Below are 20,562 nucleotides of genomic sequence, written 5' to 3'. Positions count from 1 at the left end.
CCTATAACTATAAAGCTATAGCTTATGATGAAGATGTGAAGATTTGATATTTTCCATTATATCAACAGCTCACCCTAGTCTTTTAAGCTGGAAGAACTTACAATTAATTGATTTTTTTCATTTGAAATATTAAATTACAACTTCAAAATGTTTGTTAGGTAGCTCCATGTTACATTGACATTAATTCTTACATGTCTGTATTTGCCTGTCCCAAGTCAGGAGCCTAGAATTCATACTTGTGTTTAGTTCATTATTTTGTACATAAATCAGACTGTTAGTTTTTTTGTTTGAATTGTTTTACATTTGTCATTTCTCAACCTTTTATAGCTGACAATGCGGTATGAGTTTAAATTGTTGTTGAAGGCCCTTCAGAGACCTATAGTTGTTAATTTCTGTGCCATTTGGTCACTTGTGGAGAGTTGCCTCATTGGGAATCATACCACAACTTATTTTTTATATATTATGTGTTTATCTAAATGACTGCTAACAAAGTTACATTACCATAATAACAGGTTCTAGTCTGGCAACCAAATCTTGATATGACTGAAAAAAAATATTAAACAAATAAATTTATTTCATATCTTCTTGATATATATAAATGTTAAAAATTGTTTCAATGACTTCTAGAGGTTACACATGTAAACATTTAAGTCAATGTGCTTCAGAGTTTATAATTTATGTTTACATATAAAAATATGGAAATGTCCTATAGAGATTATAATGGAGATTGTTAGCAAACAACCATGTTAAATGTGATAATGCCTGCCCAGAGTCAGGAATCAATCTTAACCTTTGGTAACTTATTGTTAGTTGTCAATTAGTACTTTGATAATGACAGCAAATCTTTTATTGTTTTTGTCATGAAGATTAAGAGGTTCACACATTGTTTGTCACTTTTTGACTATAGTATGTCAACCTTGTCAAAGTCCATTTATCTAAATTTGTATTGGTCACACAGAACCCATTATCTCATCTCAAATGCTGAATGAGTCAATTCATCAATTAAAGTACAGAATTTTTTATTTCAAAAATCCCAATTTTGTTCATACTGCTTTTGAACTTTAACCTAAGATTCAACCTAAATGATAAATAGACGAAGTATAAGGACACCTCAACACAATGATATCCTTAATTGAATCTTACCTCGCCACTAGGATATCTATAATGGAATTTATCTTGGTCTCGTGATGCAAATTCATGTGGATATTTCTCCTGGATTTCTTCATAAGTCATTTTTTCACATATACCCTAATGAAAAAAACAACACAATGTCATACCATTACATATACCCTGATTAAAAACATAACGAAGATAAACAAACACTTACTAAAAAGAGGTGTTTGTGAAATTCCATAGTATTTTTTACTATACTTTTATCACGACTTAAAATATCTCTAAAAATTCAAGTATCAAGAAAATAATACAAATATTCAATTCACATGAATAACATTAACTCTCAAATATCATTTGTGTCTTATCAGAAAGCAACCTCTCTCAGCTAATCTGAATTCATAACAAAGATTGTGAAGCTTTTGAAAAATAATGACCAAGTAAATTGTTCAAGACAATATATACTAGATTTGTCAAGCAACATGTGACATTCTATGTCCACTAAATCTGCAGGAAACAAAAGTGAAAATCTTCAAAAAGTAAACAGGCCCTCAGTTTACTAACATTAGTCATGTTAGTTCTAAATTAGTAAAGTTTGAATTAAATGTTTCAAGGCATTCTTGATTTGATGCCAAAGAACAACAAAAAACAACATATTTTCATCAAACTAATAACAACCAAATAAAATTCTTACGAATATAAACAGACCCTCAGCCCCTCATTCCAAATCAATTTGTGAAGTTTGAAGTGTTTCACTCAAGGCATACCTGAACTAGTGTGTGGCTTGGGTAAAATGGCTACTTTTTTTCTGATAAAATGTCTTATAACTCAACAAAAGTGAAAATCATTTTAAAGAATACAGACCCTCACACCACAAACAGTGGCGGATCCAGCCATTTTAAAAAGGGGGGGTTCCCAACCCAGGACAAAGGGGGGGTTCCAACTATATGTCCCCATTCAAATGCATTGATCGGCCAAAAATAGGGGGGTTCCAACCCCCGGAACCCCCCCCCTGGATCCGCCACTGACAAAACATGTAGGTTGTTAATTCAGTGATTGGGATTTCTATTTTGACTTACAGCATCAATTTCATTCAGAGCCTTCCAATTTTCTTTGGGTGCATCTATAAATTCTGCTGTCTGTTTAGTTCTTATTAATTCACTGGTCCACACACGTAGATTTGGAATGTTTTCTTCTTGTACATATTTACCCAACTTCTGTGCATACTGTAAAATTAAAGGAAACTTCATCATATCTATCATATTATGAAAAACATTTTAAATAGACTAAAACTTGATATTATCCATGACATCCAATACTTTCAACAAGCAAGTTGTGGTATGAATGCCAATGAGACAACTCTACATCCAAATCACAATTGGTAAAAAGTAAACCATTACAGGTCAAAGTACGGCCTTCAACACTAAGCATTGGCTCACACAGAACAGCAAGCTATAAAGGGCAACTCTACAACATATGCACATGCTTATCCTAAGTCGAGAATCTCTTACTAAAGTGGCTATTTTATATCTTTATGATATTTTTGTTATTTGTAGAATTTGTGTTGATGGCAGATCTTAATAAAAATAGGAATAGATATGATTGCCGACCAGACAACTATCCCACGGAGGCTAAATAAATCATAGATACAAACCTCATGACCTCTCTCTGACAATCCACTATCCCCTCCTATTCTTCCTAACAAATTCATTTCACTTTCACCATGCTGTAAAACATAATTTTTTAATTTAAACCATAAATTACATAAAGTTCAGCAACAACAGATAGAGTGTAAAGTATTTAATGTTGGTATATGAGAAATGAAAATGGATTCATCGAGTGCTATATTTCTGTAACTATAACCCTTTTTTCATGTGAATCTTTTATTTTCTTTTGAAAACATTCTCCGGAAAATTGTTAGTTCGGTTAAATTTTCATAAATTTAGAACTTAGATTCCCTAAAAATATAATGTGTTATTTGTATAAGATTAAGGCAACATATTGTAAGCTTTTGAAATCTAAATTGTTCCAGTGTTACTGCTAGTTACCTTTCTTTTACCAGATTTTTATTTCTTTCAGTAGTGTTAATCAAATGAAATAAAACTGACCTCTTTCAGGAATATTTTTCAGAACAGAAATTTAAACCCAACACTTCAGAAAAGGTTTAAAAAAAATAGTCCAATGTATAAAGGCATAATACTCTTAGTAACACTATGTGGTGAACCAATGCCATTGTGTTTCCTTTCAATATAGATTGCTGCAGTGGAACCTTGGTATACAGGGTTGTCAATTAAGGCAAACTTTTGCAAATCTCAAAATACCGATAAATGACAATACTTCAAAGAGTCTGCATTTTATTAAACTTGTTTGACTTGTTTTGCCTACCAGATAGGCATCATCAGGACAATTTACATACAGAAATTTAAAAGTACTGAATTCAATGCTTGGTATATAAACTTAAACATTTACAACTACATGTATAATTCTAATTTTACTTTTCATTGTTCATCTTACCCAGAATGACACACATTGTGATGTTAAAATTTAATGTTTCCCAATCTCCATTCTCAATTTTATTTTTTCCTATATTTTTTTTTAACAGCTAAAAAAGTCAACTTACCCGAGTTAGATAAATAGCTCTTGGTAATACATGAATATTCATTAAATAATAAACAACTCTACTTTGTAAGTGACCTGAAATAGAAATAACAACTATATTTCACAGCAGTTCATGATATTTAATATGACAGTTAAATTTATTCAATAATTGTGATAATATTGACACAAGTAATAAAAAAGATTATTTCATACTCTTCTTAGTCTCTTCCCCTGACAAAAGTATGTCATATTTTTCATGTTGGGGCCTTTATAAAACACTATAGGATATTGTTTTTTTTCATTGATGAAGGCCATTTGGTTGCCTATAATTATTTGAATCAACAGACACTTTATTTGAATTTTGGTGGATATCGTCTCATTGGCAATCATACAACAGCTTCATATTTCATAGGTTATATGCATATGTGGTCATTATTTGGGTTAGAATATTGACATGTTCTGAGTGATGCTGAATTTAGAGATTAAAATATCTAAGTTATCTCCCCTCAATCAATATTTTTTTCTTAGCTTTTTTATCAAAATGGATTATGGAAGTTTTATTCTTTTTAATAGAGTTGTGTTTTTATGACTATATATGCATCTGATGTATGCACATTTACTCAAAGTATGTTGGTTGTAAGCTGTCAGGGGATTTTGAATGACCACCAACATTTTATACTCCAATTCTACTATTTTTAGTAATTAATGCTTTTCATGTCTTTCAATTTTTTTGTTGGAGAAGCAGAAGAAGTGATAAAAGCTACTCTCTGTCAACAATTTCTAAATAGTTGCTATAGTATTGGTAGAAAAAAGGTGTCCTGTAGAAAAAGATATAGATAATTTTACCTGCTAATTTGTGTACCATAAATCTTTCCCCTTGATTGAATATCTGTATGTACGACAAATCATTGTCTTTCTCATGTTCTAATTCCTCATAATGTTCACGATAATGTTCTATACGCTTTATAAAGTCTTGAACAGCAGAGGTCTTATCCATTCCTTCATAATCTGGACTACATACTTTTACTTCCTGTTAAAAAAATAAAGATCCACGATGGAAATAAGGTTTGTAAAATATTGGTATTTGGTTTTGTTATTGTTATTGTTGACATAGTTCTTTTTTTTAAATCTTCAATAATTTATAAAGTACAAAATGTAACAGTTTAAATTGCGATTCAATTGTTTCCAACATAGCAGTATGAATGCGGAAATAAGTCAATCATAAGGAATTGATGTGATTTAAAATACAACCAAATTAGTTCTTTGTTTTGAATGTGATCAATCACACAACATACTTTCAACTTTTTTCTTATGGTCTTTGAATGTTGTATTTGCAAGTTTTGTTTTGTTTTAATTTGCTTTTCAAGGAACTGTAGGACCATGGTTAAATTCATTTTTTAAGTCAGTTTTGCATCTTTAATAAAATTGAGAATGGAAATGGGGAATGTGTCAAAGAGACAACAACCCGACCAAATAAAAAACAACAGCAGAAGGTCACCAACAGGTCTTCAATGTAGCGAGAAATTCCCGCACCCGAAGGCGTCCTTCAGCTGGCCCCTAAACAAATATATACTAGTCCAGTGATAATGAACGCCATACTAATTTCCAAATTGTACACAAATTAAACATACATGACTTTTTGATAAACTAAATACATGTTTATGATATTTTCCTTTTTTATCATTAGTAATAATATGTGCCTAAATTTAACCTTTTACTCTTTAACCTTGATATATTTTGTATAGAATTAATGATGCCAGAGATTAATGGATATTTCTATTGGTGTTGCTTGCTTCCTATGGAATTTGCATTTGTTTGAATTTTTCTTGAGATTTAAGTTTTGGAGCTGTTTAAATAGACAATGCTAACCAAATCTTCAAAATAATTGCTTTAAACTTCTTATTTCTTATATCTATATAATTATGTTAAATCACAGATCAAACTTATGTTTAACCTTTACTACTTACAACAATATTAGCTTCTATAATAGTGGGATCATTACATATAGACTCTACAAAGAAAATCTTAAACTTGTGTTTTTCTTTTATAAGATCTACCAGTAAACGTCTCCTAGCTCTGGTAGTGTTTGTAGCATCCAAAACCTAAAACAAAAGAATAATTTCATATTGTGTGTATCAAATATAATGCAAACTATAGTACATATATACAATAACCACGGTGTAGAATGGTTACAGACTTATGGGGATTTTTTCGGCGTTTTTGCACTAATCGGGTTCAGCAACGGACTTATCGTGTTTTCAGATGACAACATTTGGCGTAAGTGGATATTTTTTTCAACTTGTATTAAAGCAGAATTGATATTTCCAAATAAGCTTGATGTCACGGAAAGGAAAAAATATTCATTTTGCTGGATATCTAATCATATATTTACGGAAAACTACGATTTATTTCGAATTGTTTCCACCAACGTGGTACCCAACTTGAAGACAAATATTTTTCATGGAAAGATGTCCAATTGAAGCGTGTTTTAAGCTTGCTGGGCTTTTTTCCAAGTAAATTATGGGCTATTATTCATTAAATGTAGACATTTTCCCTTTCGGAACTGTTTCATGCACTATTAAGGTCTTAAAAAATGGTTTATTTGGAAAATTTGTGGCACCGGACTCTTTGTGTTATTGGCACCGGACTTTTTGTGCGCAAATTAATATGGAGACTCATATCTTCTCAGTCAGTCTATGTGTTTACTCCGCCTAGGTTGTTCAACACTTCTTACTTTATACATTAATCACACATTACACATGTTACACAATAATATACTTTATTAATCCACAAACAAATGTGTGGGATTTTATCAGTATCTCGTTCTCATAGCAGGAAGGGTTCTAGTCCAAATAATTATGACGTCTTGGAAGGATATTCTAAATTTTTGTGCTTTGACGCCCTACTCCGATGATGTAAGGCGTCAAAGAAAGAAAAAATATAATAGCCTTTCAAGACGTGATAATTATTTGAACTAATGGGTATAAAAAAGAAGATGTGGTATGATTTGCCAATGAGACAACTCTCCACAAGAGACCAACATGACACAGAAATGTACAACTTTAGGTCACCATGAGGCCTTCAACAAAGCCTATATCACATAGTCAGCTTTAAAAGACCCCGAAATGACAATGTAAAACAATTCAAACGAGAAAACTAACGGCCTTATTTATATAAAACAAGAGTGCACACGCTGAAATGTCTCGCCTTTTATACTAATCATTGATATTATGTTGATAGTCCTAAGTATAAAGCTAATCTTTATTACAACTGTCACATAAACTTAACATTAACCAAGATAACTAAACAAAGACCAATGAACCTTAAAAATGAGGTCAAGGTCAGATGAACCATGCCAGGCAGACATGTACAGCTAACAATGCTTCTATACAACATATATAGTTGACCCATTACATATAGTTTAAGAAAAATAGACCAAACACAAAAACTTAACACTGTGCAATGAACCGTGAAAAGTTAGCTAACGCCGCCGCCGCCGGATCACTATCCCTATGTTGAGCTGTCTGCAACAAATGTTGTAGGCTCGACAATAAAACCTGCACGACTGACATATAGATCATAAAATATTTCCATAACCCAAATATAGTTGACCTATGACATATAGTATTAGATAAAAAGACCAAAACTCAAAAACTTAACTTTGACCCCTGAACCATAAAAATGAGGTCAAGGTCAGATGAAATCTGCTTGCTAGACATGTACACCTTACAATCATTCCATACAACAAATATAGTAAACCTATTGCATAAAGTATGAAAAAAACAGACCAAAACACAAAAACTTAACTATAACCACTGAACCATGAAAATGAGGTCAAGGTCAGATGACATCTGCCCGCTAGACATGTACACCTTACAATCATTCCATACAACAAATATAGTAAACCTATTGCATAGAGTATGAGAAAAACAGACCAAAACACAAAAACTTAACTATAACCACTGAACCATGAAAATGAGGTCAAGGTCAGATGACACCTGCCAGTTGGACATGTACACCTTACAGTCCTTCCATACACCGAATATACCAGACCTATTGCTTATAGTATCTGAGATATGGACTTGACCACCAAAACTTAACCTTGTTCACTGATCCATGAAATGAGGTCGAGGTCAAATGAAAACTGTCTGACGGGCATGAGGACCTTGCATGGTACGCACATACTAAATATAGTTATCCTATTACTTACAGTAAGAGAGAATTTAACATTACAAAAAATCTGAACTTTTTTTTCAAGTGGTCACTGAACCATGAAAATGAGGTCAAGGGCAATGGACATGTGACTGACGGAAATTTCGTAACTTGAGGCATTTATAAACAAAATATGAAGCATCCAGGTCTTCCACCTTCTAAAATAAAGGCAACAGTAGTATACCGCTGTTCAAAACTCACAAATCCATGGACAAAAAACAAAATCGGGGTAACAAACCAAAACCGAGCGAAACGCATTAAATATAAGAGGAGAACAACGACACAACACCGAAACGCAACACACACAGAAACAGACCAATCATCAGACAAAACACCACGAGAATAACAAATGTAACATGAAAACCAAATACATGAATTTGGGATAGACAAGTACCGTGCCACGTCTTATCTCAATATCTCAAAAATAAGAGAAAACACAAACGACTCAACGTTAAAATGCAACACAAAGAGAAACGAACAATATTATAACAATGACCATCTTCCTGACTTGGTACAGGACACTTTTAAAGGGGAATAAAAGTGGTGGGTTGAACCTGGTTTTAAGGCATGCCAAACCTCGCACTTTAATGGCAAAGTTAAATACAACACCGAAACGACAACACAACACCACAGGACCACAACACAAACAAACAGGAGAACATATTAGACACAGAAAAACATGATTAATAGATAACAAAAAGCATCAGGTCCAAAATTCAATACGCCAAAAACGCGCCTTGCCCACACAAGACTCACCAGTGACGCCCAGATATAAAAGATCGAACGTGAAAAAAGTACAAAGTTGTACAGCACTGAAGATCAAAAGTTGAAAAGGTTTCGCAAAATACGGCATTGTTTTTATGCCCGGGATAAGAACATTCTTATTATATAGAACAATTCATGCTATTGCAAACAGTAAATTTTATCAAATGAATATGAAAGAGATATACACAAAGAAACTAAAGTATTAACTAATTACAGAAAACTAAACCTGAATACATAACGCCTAGATATAAAAGATCGAACGTGAAAAAGGTACAAAGTTGTACAGCACTGAAGATTAAAAGTTGAAAAGGTTTTTACAAATACGGCATTGTTTTTATGCACGGGATAAGAACATCCTTATTATATAGAATACTTAATGCTATTGCAAACAGTAAATGTTAACAAATGAATATGAAAGAGATATAATAATGAAACTGAAATATTAACTAATTACAGAAAACTAAACCCAAGTTTATCACAAAATAGACACACATCCGAATCAGTCCAAGCGTCAACGTAATTAAAAAAATTGTGACGTCACATACGATGGCGAAAAGGCAGAAACGTTATGCCACATTTGAATTTATGAAATTTAGAAACAGCATGACGTCACATATGAAAAACTATCATTCAAAAATGAGATAGAATTAGGATTGATTTAGAACTAAATACTGATAATTCATTTAAACAAAATGCATATTGCAATACTTATTAATAGCAATTAACTGTAATATATATATGTCCAGTTTGTTATGAATCCAACTTCAAACGTAAATAATCGTACAAAATTTAATATAATTATTAAAGAGGAGGTGGTTAATTTTTCTATACGTCATACCTAAATATATAATAAGAAGACGTCAACACATTTGACAAAATCTGATGAGAATTACAAATATAACATTAAACATGTAAACTAAATACATGAATTTGGGATAAACAAGTACATAAACACGTCTTATAGTAATGCGAATTCACATTCAGCAAAACGGTCACAATCGGGAATAAGTCACGTTTGGTAATTAAAAGATTAGACGACATAATGACAAACCACAATCTACCATGTGGTAAAAATGTCCTTAGCTAGTTTGGTTAAAGAGACATTATATGGATCAACCAATTCGTGATGGTGTCCATAAAATTTACGGAGTGTCAATTTTAATCTGTCCTCCTCATAACTTTGTTGGAGCAGTTTCTGCGTAAGGAGCACACTCCTGTATATGAAGTCCGTATAGTGTGAACAAGCACGTGAATAACGTATCAATTGTGATATGTAAACACCATACGAAGGGGCAGAGGGTATGTTACTGCTGAGAAATGGGAAATTGATAATTGGGAAGTTGAAATCGTCCCGTTTATCATAGATTTTTGTGTGAAGTCGTCCATCTACGTCAATATTGAGGAAAAGATCAAGGTATGAAGCAGTCCTTCTAGTATCAGTAGTATCCTTAATTTCAAGTTCACTGGGATATATGAGATGTAAGTATTGGCTGAAGTATGGGTTGTTCAACGATAAAACATCATCAATATATCGAAAAGTAAAATTAAAGAATTTCGCAAGGTGCTTTTTCTTTTTGTCTTTTAGAAGGTTCTGAATAAATTCTGCTTCATACGAATACAAAAACAAATCAGCCAGCAGGGGTGCACAATTAGTACCCATTGGAATACCGACTGTCTGTTGAAATATAAATCCTCCAAACTCAACAAATATATTGTCGATCAAAAAGTCCAGCATTTTAATAATATCATCTTCAGTATATTTTCTGGAAGATTCAGTGTGATTCTTCACAAAATATGAAGTATTGTATCCCAAAACAAGAAATTTGTATCTACGATTCCCATTTTTATAGAAAAAGCTCTGTTTTATGAGTTGGTGAAGTCGATCTTTCAACTGAGCATGGGGAATAGTAGTATATAGCGTAGAAAAATCAAAAGTTTTTATGTTGCTGCAAAATTGCAAAGATTGTGATCGAAGGTTAAGCAGTAGATCTTTCGAATTTTTGAGAATCCACATCTGGTTAACACCACTGGTAGAATATATCTCCTCACAATATTTTTGAAGCCCATCTTTAACTGTAGAAAGAATAGTAGTCAATACTTTAGAAATATGTTTAGTCGAACATTTTGAAGACCCAGCTATGTATCGTTCTTTATATGGAGTTTTGTGTAATTTAGGTATCCAGTATAATGAGGGCAAGTTTTCTTCGTTTTCTTTGATGTTGATACCAAAAGAAAGAAGGACAGATTTATGATTTTGTAAAATTTCATCCTTGGTAAATGATGTTAAAGAATATGTAGGATTACCAGTAGTTTGATCAATTCCAAGCTCTGTAGTGAGACATTGCAAATAATGTTTTTTACATATGAAGACAATATTATTGGAGGCTTTATCTGCCGGAACAACGACATATTTGTCATGCAAAGAGGATAAAGCATCCACAACCTCCGGATTCTTGAAAGGGTTAGAAACTCATGTACTCATATTACATCTTAGTTTTTGTATGCGCCTCTGAATGCATGATCGAATAGCTTTGATCCATTCAGACAAAGTGTCCAGTTCGGGTTCGTCTGGTTCGCGCTTTATCCATTTTCTTGCATCGTCCTCAACTGCATCCATCAGTAACTTGAAATTCTTTTTCCAGTTGATGGGCTGGGGGATTCTATACTTTGGTCCCTTGGCTAGCAACTCTCTTAGTTGTTTATTGGTAACAATACCAAGGTCACCAGTAATAATATGACCAGCTGGACTATAATTGTATTGAGAAGATGCACATGAGCAATCCGGAGGCTTGGATTTTGTATCTTTGAGGTTAAAATCCTCTAAAACTCTCTTGTGGTTGAAAATCTTTGATGCAATAGACTTGGTGTAAATATAAGAAATAACAGGTGTAGCTTTATTTTTGAAGTAATCAGGTATAGTTTTTTGTACAGATTTTTGATGAAAAATATTGCCAATATTTACAGCATCTAAACCTTTATTGGCGAATTCTACCTTAAAAAAGTAACGCTTTTCCTCACTATTGGATGTAGTCAATACGGGTTTAAATAGTCTATGGTTAGCAATGTCCATGATAATTGCAACTAATCTATACAAAACAGAACGAGAATCAGTAACGGAAGTATTTTTGGCATCTTGAAATAGTAAAGAAAGTTTTGACAATGAAATGGAGTATAATTTAGTTCTAATATGATGAATACCTAAAGGTTTTTGAACAGACGTTAATAGACTATCAATTGTCACGGTGTGTACAGCAGGTGGTATATATTTTCTGTGACCATGACTTCTATTTCGTCGAGCAGAAGTATTAAATAATTTTAATGTATTGACAGTACTACACCTGGGACTAGATAAAATACCTACACCATCAATTTTGTCATTGCTTTTTTGTCATCAATTTTGTCAAAATATATAGCTTTTAAGAAGTGAGCTAACACCGCCGCCGCCGCCGGATCACTATCCCTATGTCAAGCTTTCTGCAACAAAAGTTGCAGGCTCGACAAAAAAGTGGCAATTGTTACCTTTCATACCTTAAGTTTCATTGATAAAACGTAATATGGACTGGTCCAGTGTCTAGTATGCAGGTAATTTAATTTATTGTACACATTCACGCATGGTCTGATTTAATCAATATACTCATGAACAGTTTGAAGGTAACCAAAAAGAACTTAATCCAATCAAATTGCATAAGGTTCAATAACAATGTCCAGTCCACATTATAATAAGTAATAGGGGTAAACTGGGTAGGGAGAAAATGACAGATATTTCAAGTTGATATTTATGCAATAACGAATTAAAATTTGTCCATTTTTGTATATGTGTGTGTAAATTTGTGTGCATAGACATTTTTGTATATGTGTGTACAATTGTATACATATACATTTTTGTATGTGTGTTTACAATTGCATACTTGCCAACTGTCACTATTTGCGGGGGATTTCCCCCATGGAAGCTCCCAAATGGAAATTTGGAAAGAGCAAATTGCCCACAATTTTAAACAAAATAGTTCATTTTACAAAGGCTACAGGCTTTAAAAAGTATGAAGAAGCCAAAAAACAACACTTAGATACATTTGACGCCCCCTTTGATGTTTTTTTAGGACTGTAAGAGCCATTTTGCACGTAAAACCCCCATGGGCATTTTGAAAAGTTGGCAGGTATGCAATTGTGTACATAGACATTTATGTTATGTGTATGTACATTTGTGTTCATAGATATTATTGTTTACATGAATGTGTACAATTGTGTACATAGACATTTTTGTGTATATATGTATACAATTGTGTACATAGATATATTTGTATATATGTGTGCATATTTATGTACATAGACATTTTGTGTATGTGTGTGTGTGTAATTTTTGTGTACATAGACATACTCACTGCAACTTCACCACCACTGTCAAGAAATTTACAGGCATCTTCTACCGCCAGTATTGCACATTTTCTGTAAATAGAAATCAAAATGTTAAGCATGGATGGATCAGCTTGGTTAATCATTGCCTGTATGGGTTTCCGTTTATACAAGTATGTGTCTTTATCCTATGTCGTGCTCTAAATTACCAGGAGTCCATTATGCTATAGTAAATATACAATATAGTGTCAATGAAAGAAAAATATATGCTTTTTTGTATGAACCTGAGAAACTGGGTAAGGGCGAGATGTTACCATGCCCTTCACCAGTATTGTGCCGAGTATAAAATATTTTATATTACTTTTACATTTCACCTTATAATTTTTATACGACCGCAAAATTTGAAAAATTTTTCGTCGTATATTGCTATCACGTTGGCGTCGTCGTCGTCCGAATACTTTTAGTTTTCGCACTCTAACTTTAGTAAAAGTGAATAGAAATCTATGAAATTTTAACACAAGGTTTATGACCACAAAAGGAAGGTTGGGATTGATTTTGGGAGTTTTAGTCCCAACATTTTAGGAATTACGGGCCGAAAAGGGCCCAAATAAGCATTTTCTTGGTTTTCGCACTATAACTTTAGTTTAAGTAAATAGAAATCTATGAAATTTTGACATAAGGTTTATGACCACAAAAGAAAGATTGGGATTGATTTTGGGAGTTTTGGTTCCAACAGTTTAGGAATTAGGGGCCAAAAAAGGGCCCAAATAAGCATTATTCTTGGTTTTCGCACAATAACTTTAGTTTAAGTAAATAGAAATCAATGAAATTTAAACACAATGTTTATGACCACAAAAGGAAGGTTGGTATTGATTTTGGGAGTTTAGGTCCCAACAGTTTAGGAATTAGGGGCCAAAAAGGGACCCAAATAAGCATTTTTTTTGGTTTTCGCACCATAACTTTAGTATAAGTAAATAGAAATCTATGAAATTTAAACACAAGGTTTATGACCATAAAAGGAAGGTTGGTATTGATTTTGGGAGTTTTGGTCCCAACAGTTTAGGAATAAAGGGCCCAAAGGGTCCAGATTTAAACTTTGTTTGATTTTATCAAAAATTGAATAATTGGGGTTCTTTGATATGCCGAATCTAACTGTGTATGTAGATTCTTAATTTTTGGTCCCGTTTTCAAATTGGTCTACATTAAGGTCCAAAGGGTCCAAAATTAAACTTAGTTTGATTTTAACAAAAATTGAATCCTTGGGGTTCTTTGATATGCTGAATCTAAAAATGTACTTAGATTTTTTATTATTGGCCCAGTTTTCAAGTTGGTCCAAATCGGGGTCCAAAATTAAACTTTGTTTGATTTCATCAAAAATTGAATAATTGGGGTTCTTTGATATGCCAAATCTAACTGTGTATGTAGATTCTTAATTTTTGGTCCCGTTTTCAAATTGGTTTACATTAACGTCCAAAGGGTCCAAAATTAAACTAAGTTTGATTTTAACAAAAATTAAATTCTTGGGCTTATTTGATATGCTTTATCTAAATATGTACTTTGATTTTTGATTATGGGCCCAGTTTTCAAGTTGGTCCAAATCAGGATTCCATATCAAGTATTGTGCAATAGCAAGAAATTTTCAATTGCACAGTATTGCACAATAGCAAGAAATATCTAATTGCACAATATTGTGCAATAGCAATTAATTTTCAATTGGAGTTATCTTTCTTTGTATAGAATAGTAGTTGATAATATATGTTGGAAATTTACCAGACATGACTATGATGTCATTTTCTATTTTTATTTGCCAATAACTTTATGTAAATAACTTCATTGGAAATTTGCCAATATAAAATGTTGCTGATGAAGCTTTTTTTCCTTATCTTATCTAAAATGTTTTTAGATAATGTATGTTGGACATTTGCCAGACATGACTATGATGTCATTTTCTATTTTTATTTGCCAATAACTTTATGTAAATAACTTCATTGGAAATTTGCCAATATAAAATGTTGCTGATGAAGTTTTTTTTATTGTTTTATACAATAAACAATGTATATTCACTTTTACTACCAACCAATCTTTACCATTCAGTGATAACAAGCACTTTATTTTACATTTTAATATCTTATGATATATTTAAAAGAGTAGTTATTGTTGCAAACTCCATTAGAAATTTGAATTGATATCAGTTTTGGAAAAAGGGAAACGGGGATGTGAAAAAAAAGGGGGGGGTTTAAATTTTTCTCATTTCAGATTTCATAAATAAAAAGAAAATTTCTTCAAACATTTTTTTGAGAGGATTAATATTCAACAGCATAGTGAATTGCTCAAAGGCAAAAAAAAAACTTTTAAGTTCATTAGACCACATTCATTCTGTGTCAGAAACCTATGCTGTGTCAACTATTTAATTTTAGATTTAAAAAGTTTGAAGAAATCTTTAATTGATTTGTAAAATCTTGACATTTGTTTTGTGTAAAAAAAAAACATATAATGTCAAAAATTTGATCACAATCCAAATTCAGAGCTGTATCACGCTTGAATGTTTTGTCCATACTTGCCCCAACTGTTCAGGGTTCGACCTCTGCGGTCGTATAAAGCTGCGCCCTGCGGAGCACCTGGTTTTATACTGCAACTCAAATAAATACATTGATAGCTATTTAAACGTTACACAAATTTCACATACAATTGAATAACAAATTTTCTTTGATGAGTGAAAAGTGTATTTTTGTGGACATTTCATTTCACAGTTTTGCCAAAATCTGCATACTAGCCTATAACAAATAGCTGCGCCATGAGTGATGATACGCCCGACGCTTTCTCAAAGTATAAAGTTCAATAACTTCTCAATTTTATTCAGGAAGAACTAAAGAAAGGTTATCTTAATAGCTATAAACCAGTCACTAAAGTTTCAAAGCATTTCCTGAAAAACTGGAAAATCCCCTTTTTTTAAATGTAACCAGATGCTCCACAGGGCGTAGCTTTATACGACCGCAGAGGTTGAACCCTGAACGGTTGAGGCAAGTATGAACACAACATTCAAGCTGGATTCAGCTGTAAATTTGGATTGTGATTAAACAGTTGACACAGCATAGGTTTCTGACACAGAATGAATGTGGTCTAATGAACTTAAAATACTTTTTCTGCCTTTGAGCAATTCATTATGCTGTTGAATATTAATCCTCTCAAAAAAATGTTTGAAGAAATTTTCTTTTTAATTATGAAATCTGAAATGAGAAAAATTTAACCCCCCCCCCCCCCCCCTTTTTTTTCACATCTCCCTTTCCCTTTTCCCAAAACTGATCTCAATTCAAATTTCTAATGGAGTTTGCAACAATAACTACTCATTTAAATACATCATAAAATATTAAAATGTAAAATAAAGTGCTTGTTATCACTGAATGGTAAAGATTGTTTTAATTTATCAGTTGGTAGTAAAAGTGAATATACATTGTATATTGTATAAAACAATGATTTAAGTTGATTCAACTACTATTCTGGACAAAGAAAGATAACTCCAATTGAAAATTTCTTGCTATTGCACAATATTGTGCAATTAGATATTTCTTGCTATTGCACAATACTGTACAATTGAAAATATTTGCTATTGCACAATACTGTGCAATTGAAGATTTCTTGCTATTGCACAATACTGTGCAATTGAAAATTTCTTGCTATTGCACAAAACTTAATATAATAATTTTGGATCCTGATTTGAACCAACTTGAAAACTGGGCCCATAATCAAAAATCTAAGTACATGTTTAGACTCAGCATATCAAAAAAGCCCAAGAATTCAATTTTTGTTAAAATCAAACTAAGTTTAATTTTGGACCCTTTGGACTTTAATGTAGACCTATTTGAAAACGGGACCAAAAATTAAGAATCTACATACACAGTTAGATTTGGCATATCAAAGAACCCCAATTATTCAATTTTTGATGAAATCAAACAAAGTTTAATTTTGGACCTCGATTTGGACCAACTTGAAAACTGGGCCAATAATCAAAAATCTAAGTACATTTTTAGATTCAGCATATCAAAGAACCCCAAGGATTCAATTTTTGTTAAAATCAAACTAAGTTTAATTTTGGACCCTTTGGACCTTAATGTAGACCAATTTGAAAACGGGACCAAAGATTAAGAATCTACATACACAGTTAGATTCGGCATATCAAAGAACCCCAATTATTCAATTTTTTATGAAATCAAACAAAGTTCAATTTTGGACCCTTTGGGCCCCTTATTCCTAAACTGTTGGAACCAAAACTCCCAAAATCAAACCCAACCTTCCTTTTATGGTCATTAACCTTGTGTTTAAATTTCAAAGATTTCTATTTACTTATACTAAAGTTATTGTGCGAAAACCAAGAATAATGCTTATTTGGGCCCTTTTTTGGCCCCTAATTCCTAAACTGTTGGAACCAAAACTCCCAAAATCAATCCCAACCTTTCTTTTGTGGTCATAAACCTTGTGCCAAAATTTCATAGATTTCTATTTACTTAAACTAAAGTTATAATGCGAAAACCAAGAAAAAGCTTATTTGGGCCCTTTTTGGCCCCTAATTCCTAAATTGTTGAGACCGAAACTCCCAAAATCAATCCCAACCTTCCTTTTGTGGTCATAAACCTTATGTTAAAATTTCATAAATTTCTATTCACTTTTACTAAAGTTAGAGTGCGAAAACTAAAAGTATTCGGACGACGACGACGACAACGCAGATGCAAACGTGATACCAATATACGACCAAAAAATTTTCAATTTTTGCAGTCGTATAAAAACCCCCATAACTGTGAAACTAAAAATCTAAAATTCCCCCCAAAAAAGGAAAGGGAGCTAACGTTAATAGATATAAACAATTCACCAAATTTTTAAAGTTTGGTTAAAGTGTTTTTGAGTTATTGTCCGACATGTTGATGACTGACAGACAAACAGATGGACGTACAGACAAACAGAGGTATACCATACTACTTCCCATAAACAGGCATATACAAATTATACTTTTGTTCAACATTTAAACTCATGGTTTACCTTTACCCACTTGATATCCCAAGATTAGTAATAAATCCACTGTATATAAGATATATAGTTGCATACTGTTTTCAATTGTTCAATGATAATTTTATAACACAGTTTATGGCTATATTATGTAACAGCTTTAATATCTATTTACTCAGTAAATAAGACATATTACAGTTAGCTATGAGTTTGATTATTAGGTTTCAATATGTGTGTACTATTCTATGTAAATATCAGAGAGACAGCAACATATTGTATACTTGTAATGAGTTTCAAATATGGTAATATTTCAATGTACTTATAAACTGTGTAAGGTATCATAAAAAGGGGCAGTATAATTGTTTTGTAGAGTAGTCAGTTTATGACATATTAGTTTGAGTGTCCCTTTGGGGTTTTTTTTACCTATTTTTTTTAAGACAGAGTCAGAGTGAAATCTTTCTGATAAATAAAAGTAACATAGCTTGCTGTTGGTTTGACTAAAGGCTCGGTGTTGAAGACAGTACTTTGACCTATAATGGTTTACATTTATAAATTTTGACTTGGATGGAGAGTTCTCTCATAGGAACTCATACGACATCTTCTTATATCTATCTACTAACAACTTCTTATGATGATTCTAATATTTATACACATATACAAAACACCAAATGTAAATCATGTTTGTTTGATTGCATGCTTTTCATTATAGAACTCTGTACCACCTACATGTATAACTTCAATATCTGAAAAAATATATTCTGCTTGTCAGAAACCCCTTATTTCATCATGAAATGTTACATTTAAACTTGACTCATCTTCCTTTAACAAGAAAAACAAGAAAAAAACATTTTTATCATCAAGTCATCAATTGAGAGTTCTGACCAGAAATCAAATCTGATACTTACTGTCTAACTTCTTGTGCCTCTTTATTATCAGCTCTAAAGAAATCATGAGTTCTATAAGCCTCAGTAGCTGCCCTACGATATTCTCCAACATTAAATGCTACAAACATAAAAATAAGAATGATATCTATTATAATATATACTGTTAAATGAGATTTGTGTTTTGTAGAAATAAGCATAATCATTGTGTATATGTTTCATAACAATTGGTTGCAATCGAGGCAAACTAGAGTTTGAGAAGAAAACAAATTTAGGGATGTACAGACAGACATACTGAAGGACAGATAAGGGTAAAACTTAATGCTCCCACCTCTATGATGGGGTATGAAAATGGAAGTGATCACTAAAGATGTGAATAGAACAAAAATTAACCAACTTCACAGTGAGGAGTTCTGTTGTTACTAACTAACATGTAACTGTGGATTTATTATTTTTCGTTGGATACCAATTTTTCGTGGGTTTGGTGGGTATAGATGAACAATGAATTCAAAGTTCAACCAAAAACATATTTCAAAAGGTTGGTAAACAGAAATTGCCAAAACCACGAAGTCAAATATCCATGAAAATGTAAGATTTCAGCAACGCACGAAAAATTGATACCCACGAAAATAAATGAATCTACAGTAACAAAAAACAATAAATAATTACATTGTATATTATAGTAAAGACATTTAATTTAAAGTGCAAGTCCTGAAGTCATTGATCACTGAGAAACATGATTCATGTACAAACATATTTTCTTTATGTTTTTTATAATACAAACTAATCAATTGTTTGAAAAATCCAAAACAACTTTGTAATAATCCACTGTTGTCACAGAGATATGTCTTGGCTTAATGTAATTTTGATAGTATAATGTAAATGTTGAAATTTAAATTGTAATACATGTACTTTTAACTTTAAACTAGCAACACATTCAAATTTATTAAACAATGACTGAAAGTGTAGGGTGTAATATTCTCCCTGGAAATGAGATATATGCTTAATTAAATGGTGATACAAACAGGTCCAAGGACACAGTTTTGTCCTTTGGTTTTCATTTTCTACAAATATAGTCCCTAGTGTGACAGTGTATACATAACTGTATCGTATGCCCTTAATGCCGACCACATTGCAGACATTGCCGGACACGGCACAAATAAGTCAGGCATTCATTACTTCGAAGAGGCAAGACAAAATGTTACATTGTTAGACACTTCATCAATTTAATGTTCAAAAATAAAATTAACAGCTTGAAGCATTTTAAAATTACCTTTCTAATTACTGTAATGTTATACAATATATATGTTTACACCTGTTTTGGCCTCAGTGCAGACACAGGTTGTGTTTCCCTTTTAGTTATCCTGTTACTATGGGATTTGGTGAGATCTGACTTAAATCATCATTTCCAAGTGCATAACAAATGAAGCGAAATCAACTAACAAATTGTTAGGCAAATGGTAACCTTGAATATAATTATAAACATTGTGAGCTAGCCGAAATATTTGTTAAGAAAAATGAGTAGCCAACAGAAAAGTTGGTCCTGCCTTTCTTTGGCTTTCTATTGTAAGCATTTAGAAAAACGTTATTTGTGACTTTTACATATAAAAGAAAATACATGTTACTGATTGAGATGGTATTCATAATT

The 20,562-nt window shown here is 32.2% G+C and overlaps 1 protein-coding gene across 9 annotated transcripts in view; it reads right to left on the bottom strand.

The window, feature by feature from the left end:
- The window catches only part of LOC143068808 (6-phosphofructo-2-kinase/fructose-2,6-bisphosphatase-like), a 53,993-nt gene that overhangs the window by 12,966 nt on the left and 20,465 nt on the right, over positions 1-20,562 (bottom strand). For all 9 annotated transcript variants that reach the window (XR_012976253.1, XM_076243181.1, XM_076243164.1 and 6 more), the window contains 9 exons: positions 18,939-19,035; positions 13,065-13,128; positions 5,676-5,810; positions 4,555-4,738; positions 3,731-3,804; positions 2,765-2,836; positions 2,190-2,336; positions 1,144-1,248; positions 502-543 (listed from right to left, as the gene is read on the bottom strand). Coding sequence is in view for 8 of the 9 variants with exons in the window: in XM_076243181.1 (XP_076099296.1) it covers positions 502-543; positions 1,144-1,248; positions 2,190-2,336; positions 2,765-2,836; positions 3,731-3,804; positions 4,555-4,738; positions 5,676-5,810; positions 13,065-13,128; positions 18,939-19,035 (920 nt within the window). In the remaining variant the exon portion in view is untranslated. The remainder of the gene's footprint in view (positions 1-501; positions 544-1,143; positions 1,249-2,189; positions 2,337-2,764; positions 2,837-3,730; positions 3,805-4,554; positions 4,739-5,675; positions 5,811-13,064; positions 13,129-18,938; positions 19,036-20,562) is intronic.

The sequence above is a fragment of the Mytilus galloprovincialis genome, chromosome 1 (assembly GCF_965363235.1).
Source record: "Mytilus galloprovincialis chromosome 1, xbMytGall1.hap1.1, whole genome shotgun sequence".
Taxonomy (NCBI): domain Eukaryota; kingdom Metazoa; phylum Mollusca; class Bivalvia; order Mytilida; family Mytilidae; genus Mytilus; species Mytilus galloprovincialis.
This window is presented reverse-complemented; position numbering and strand designations above follow the sequence as displayed.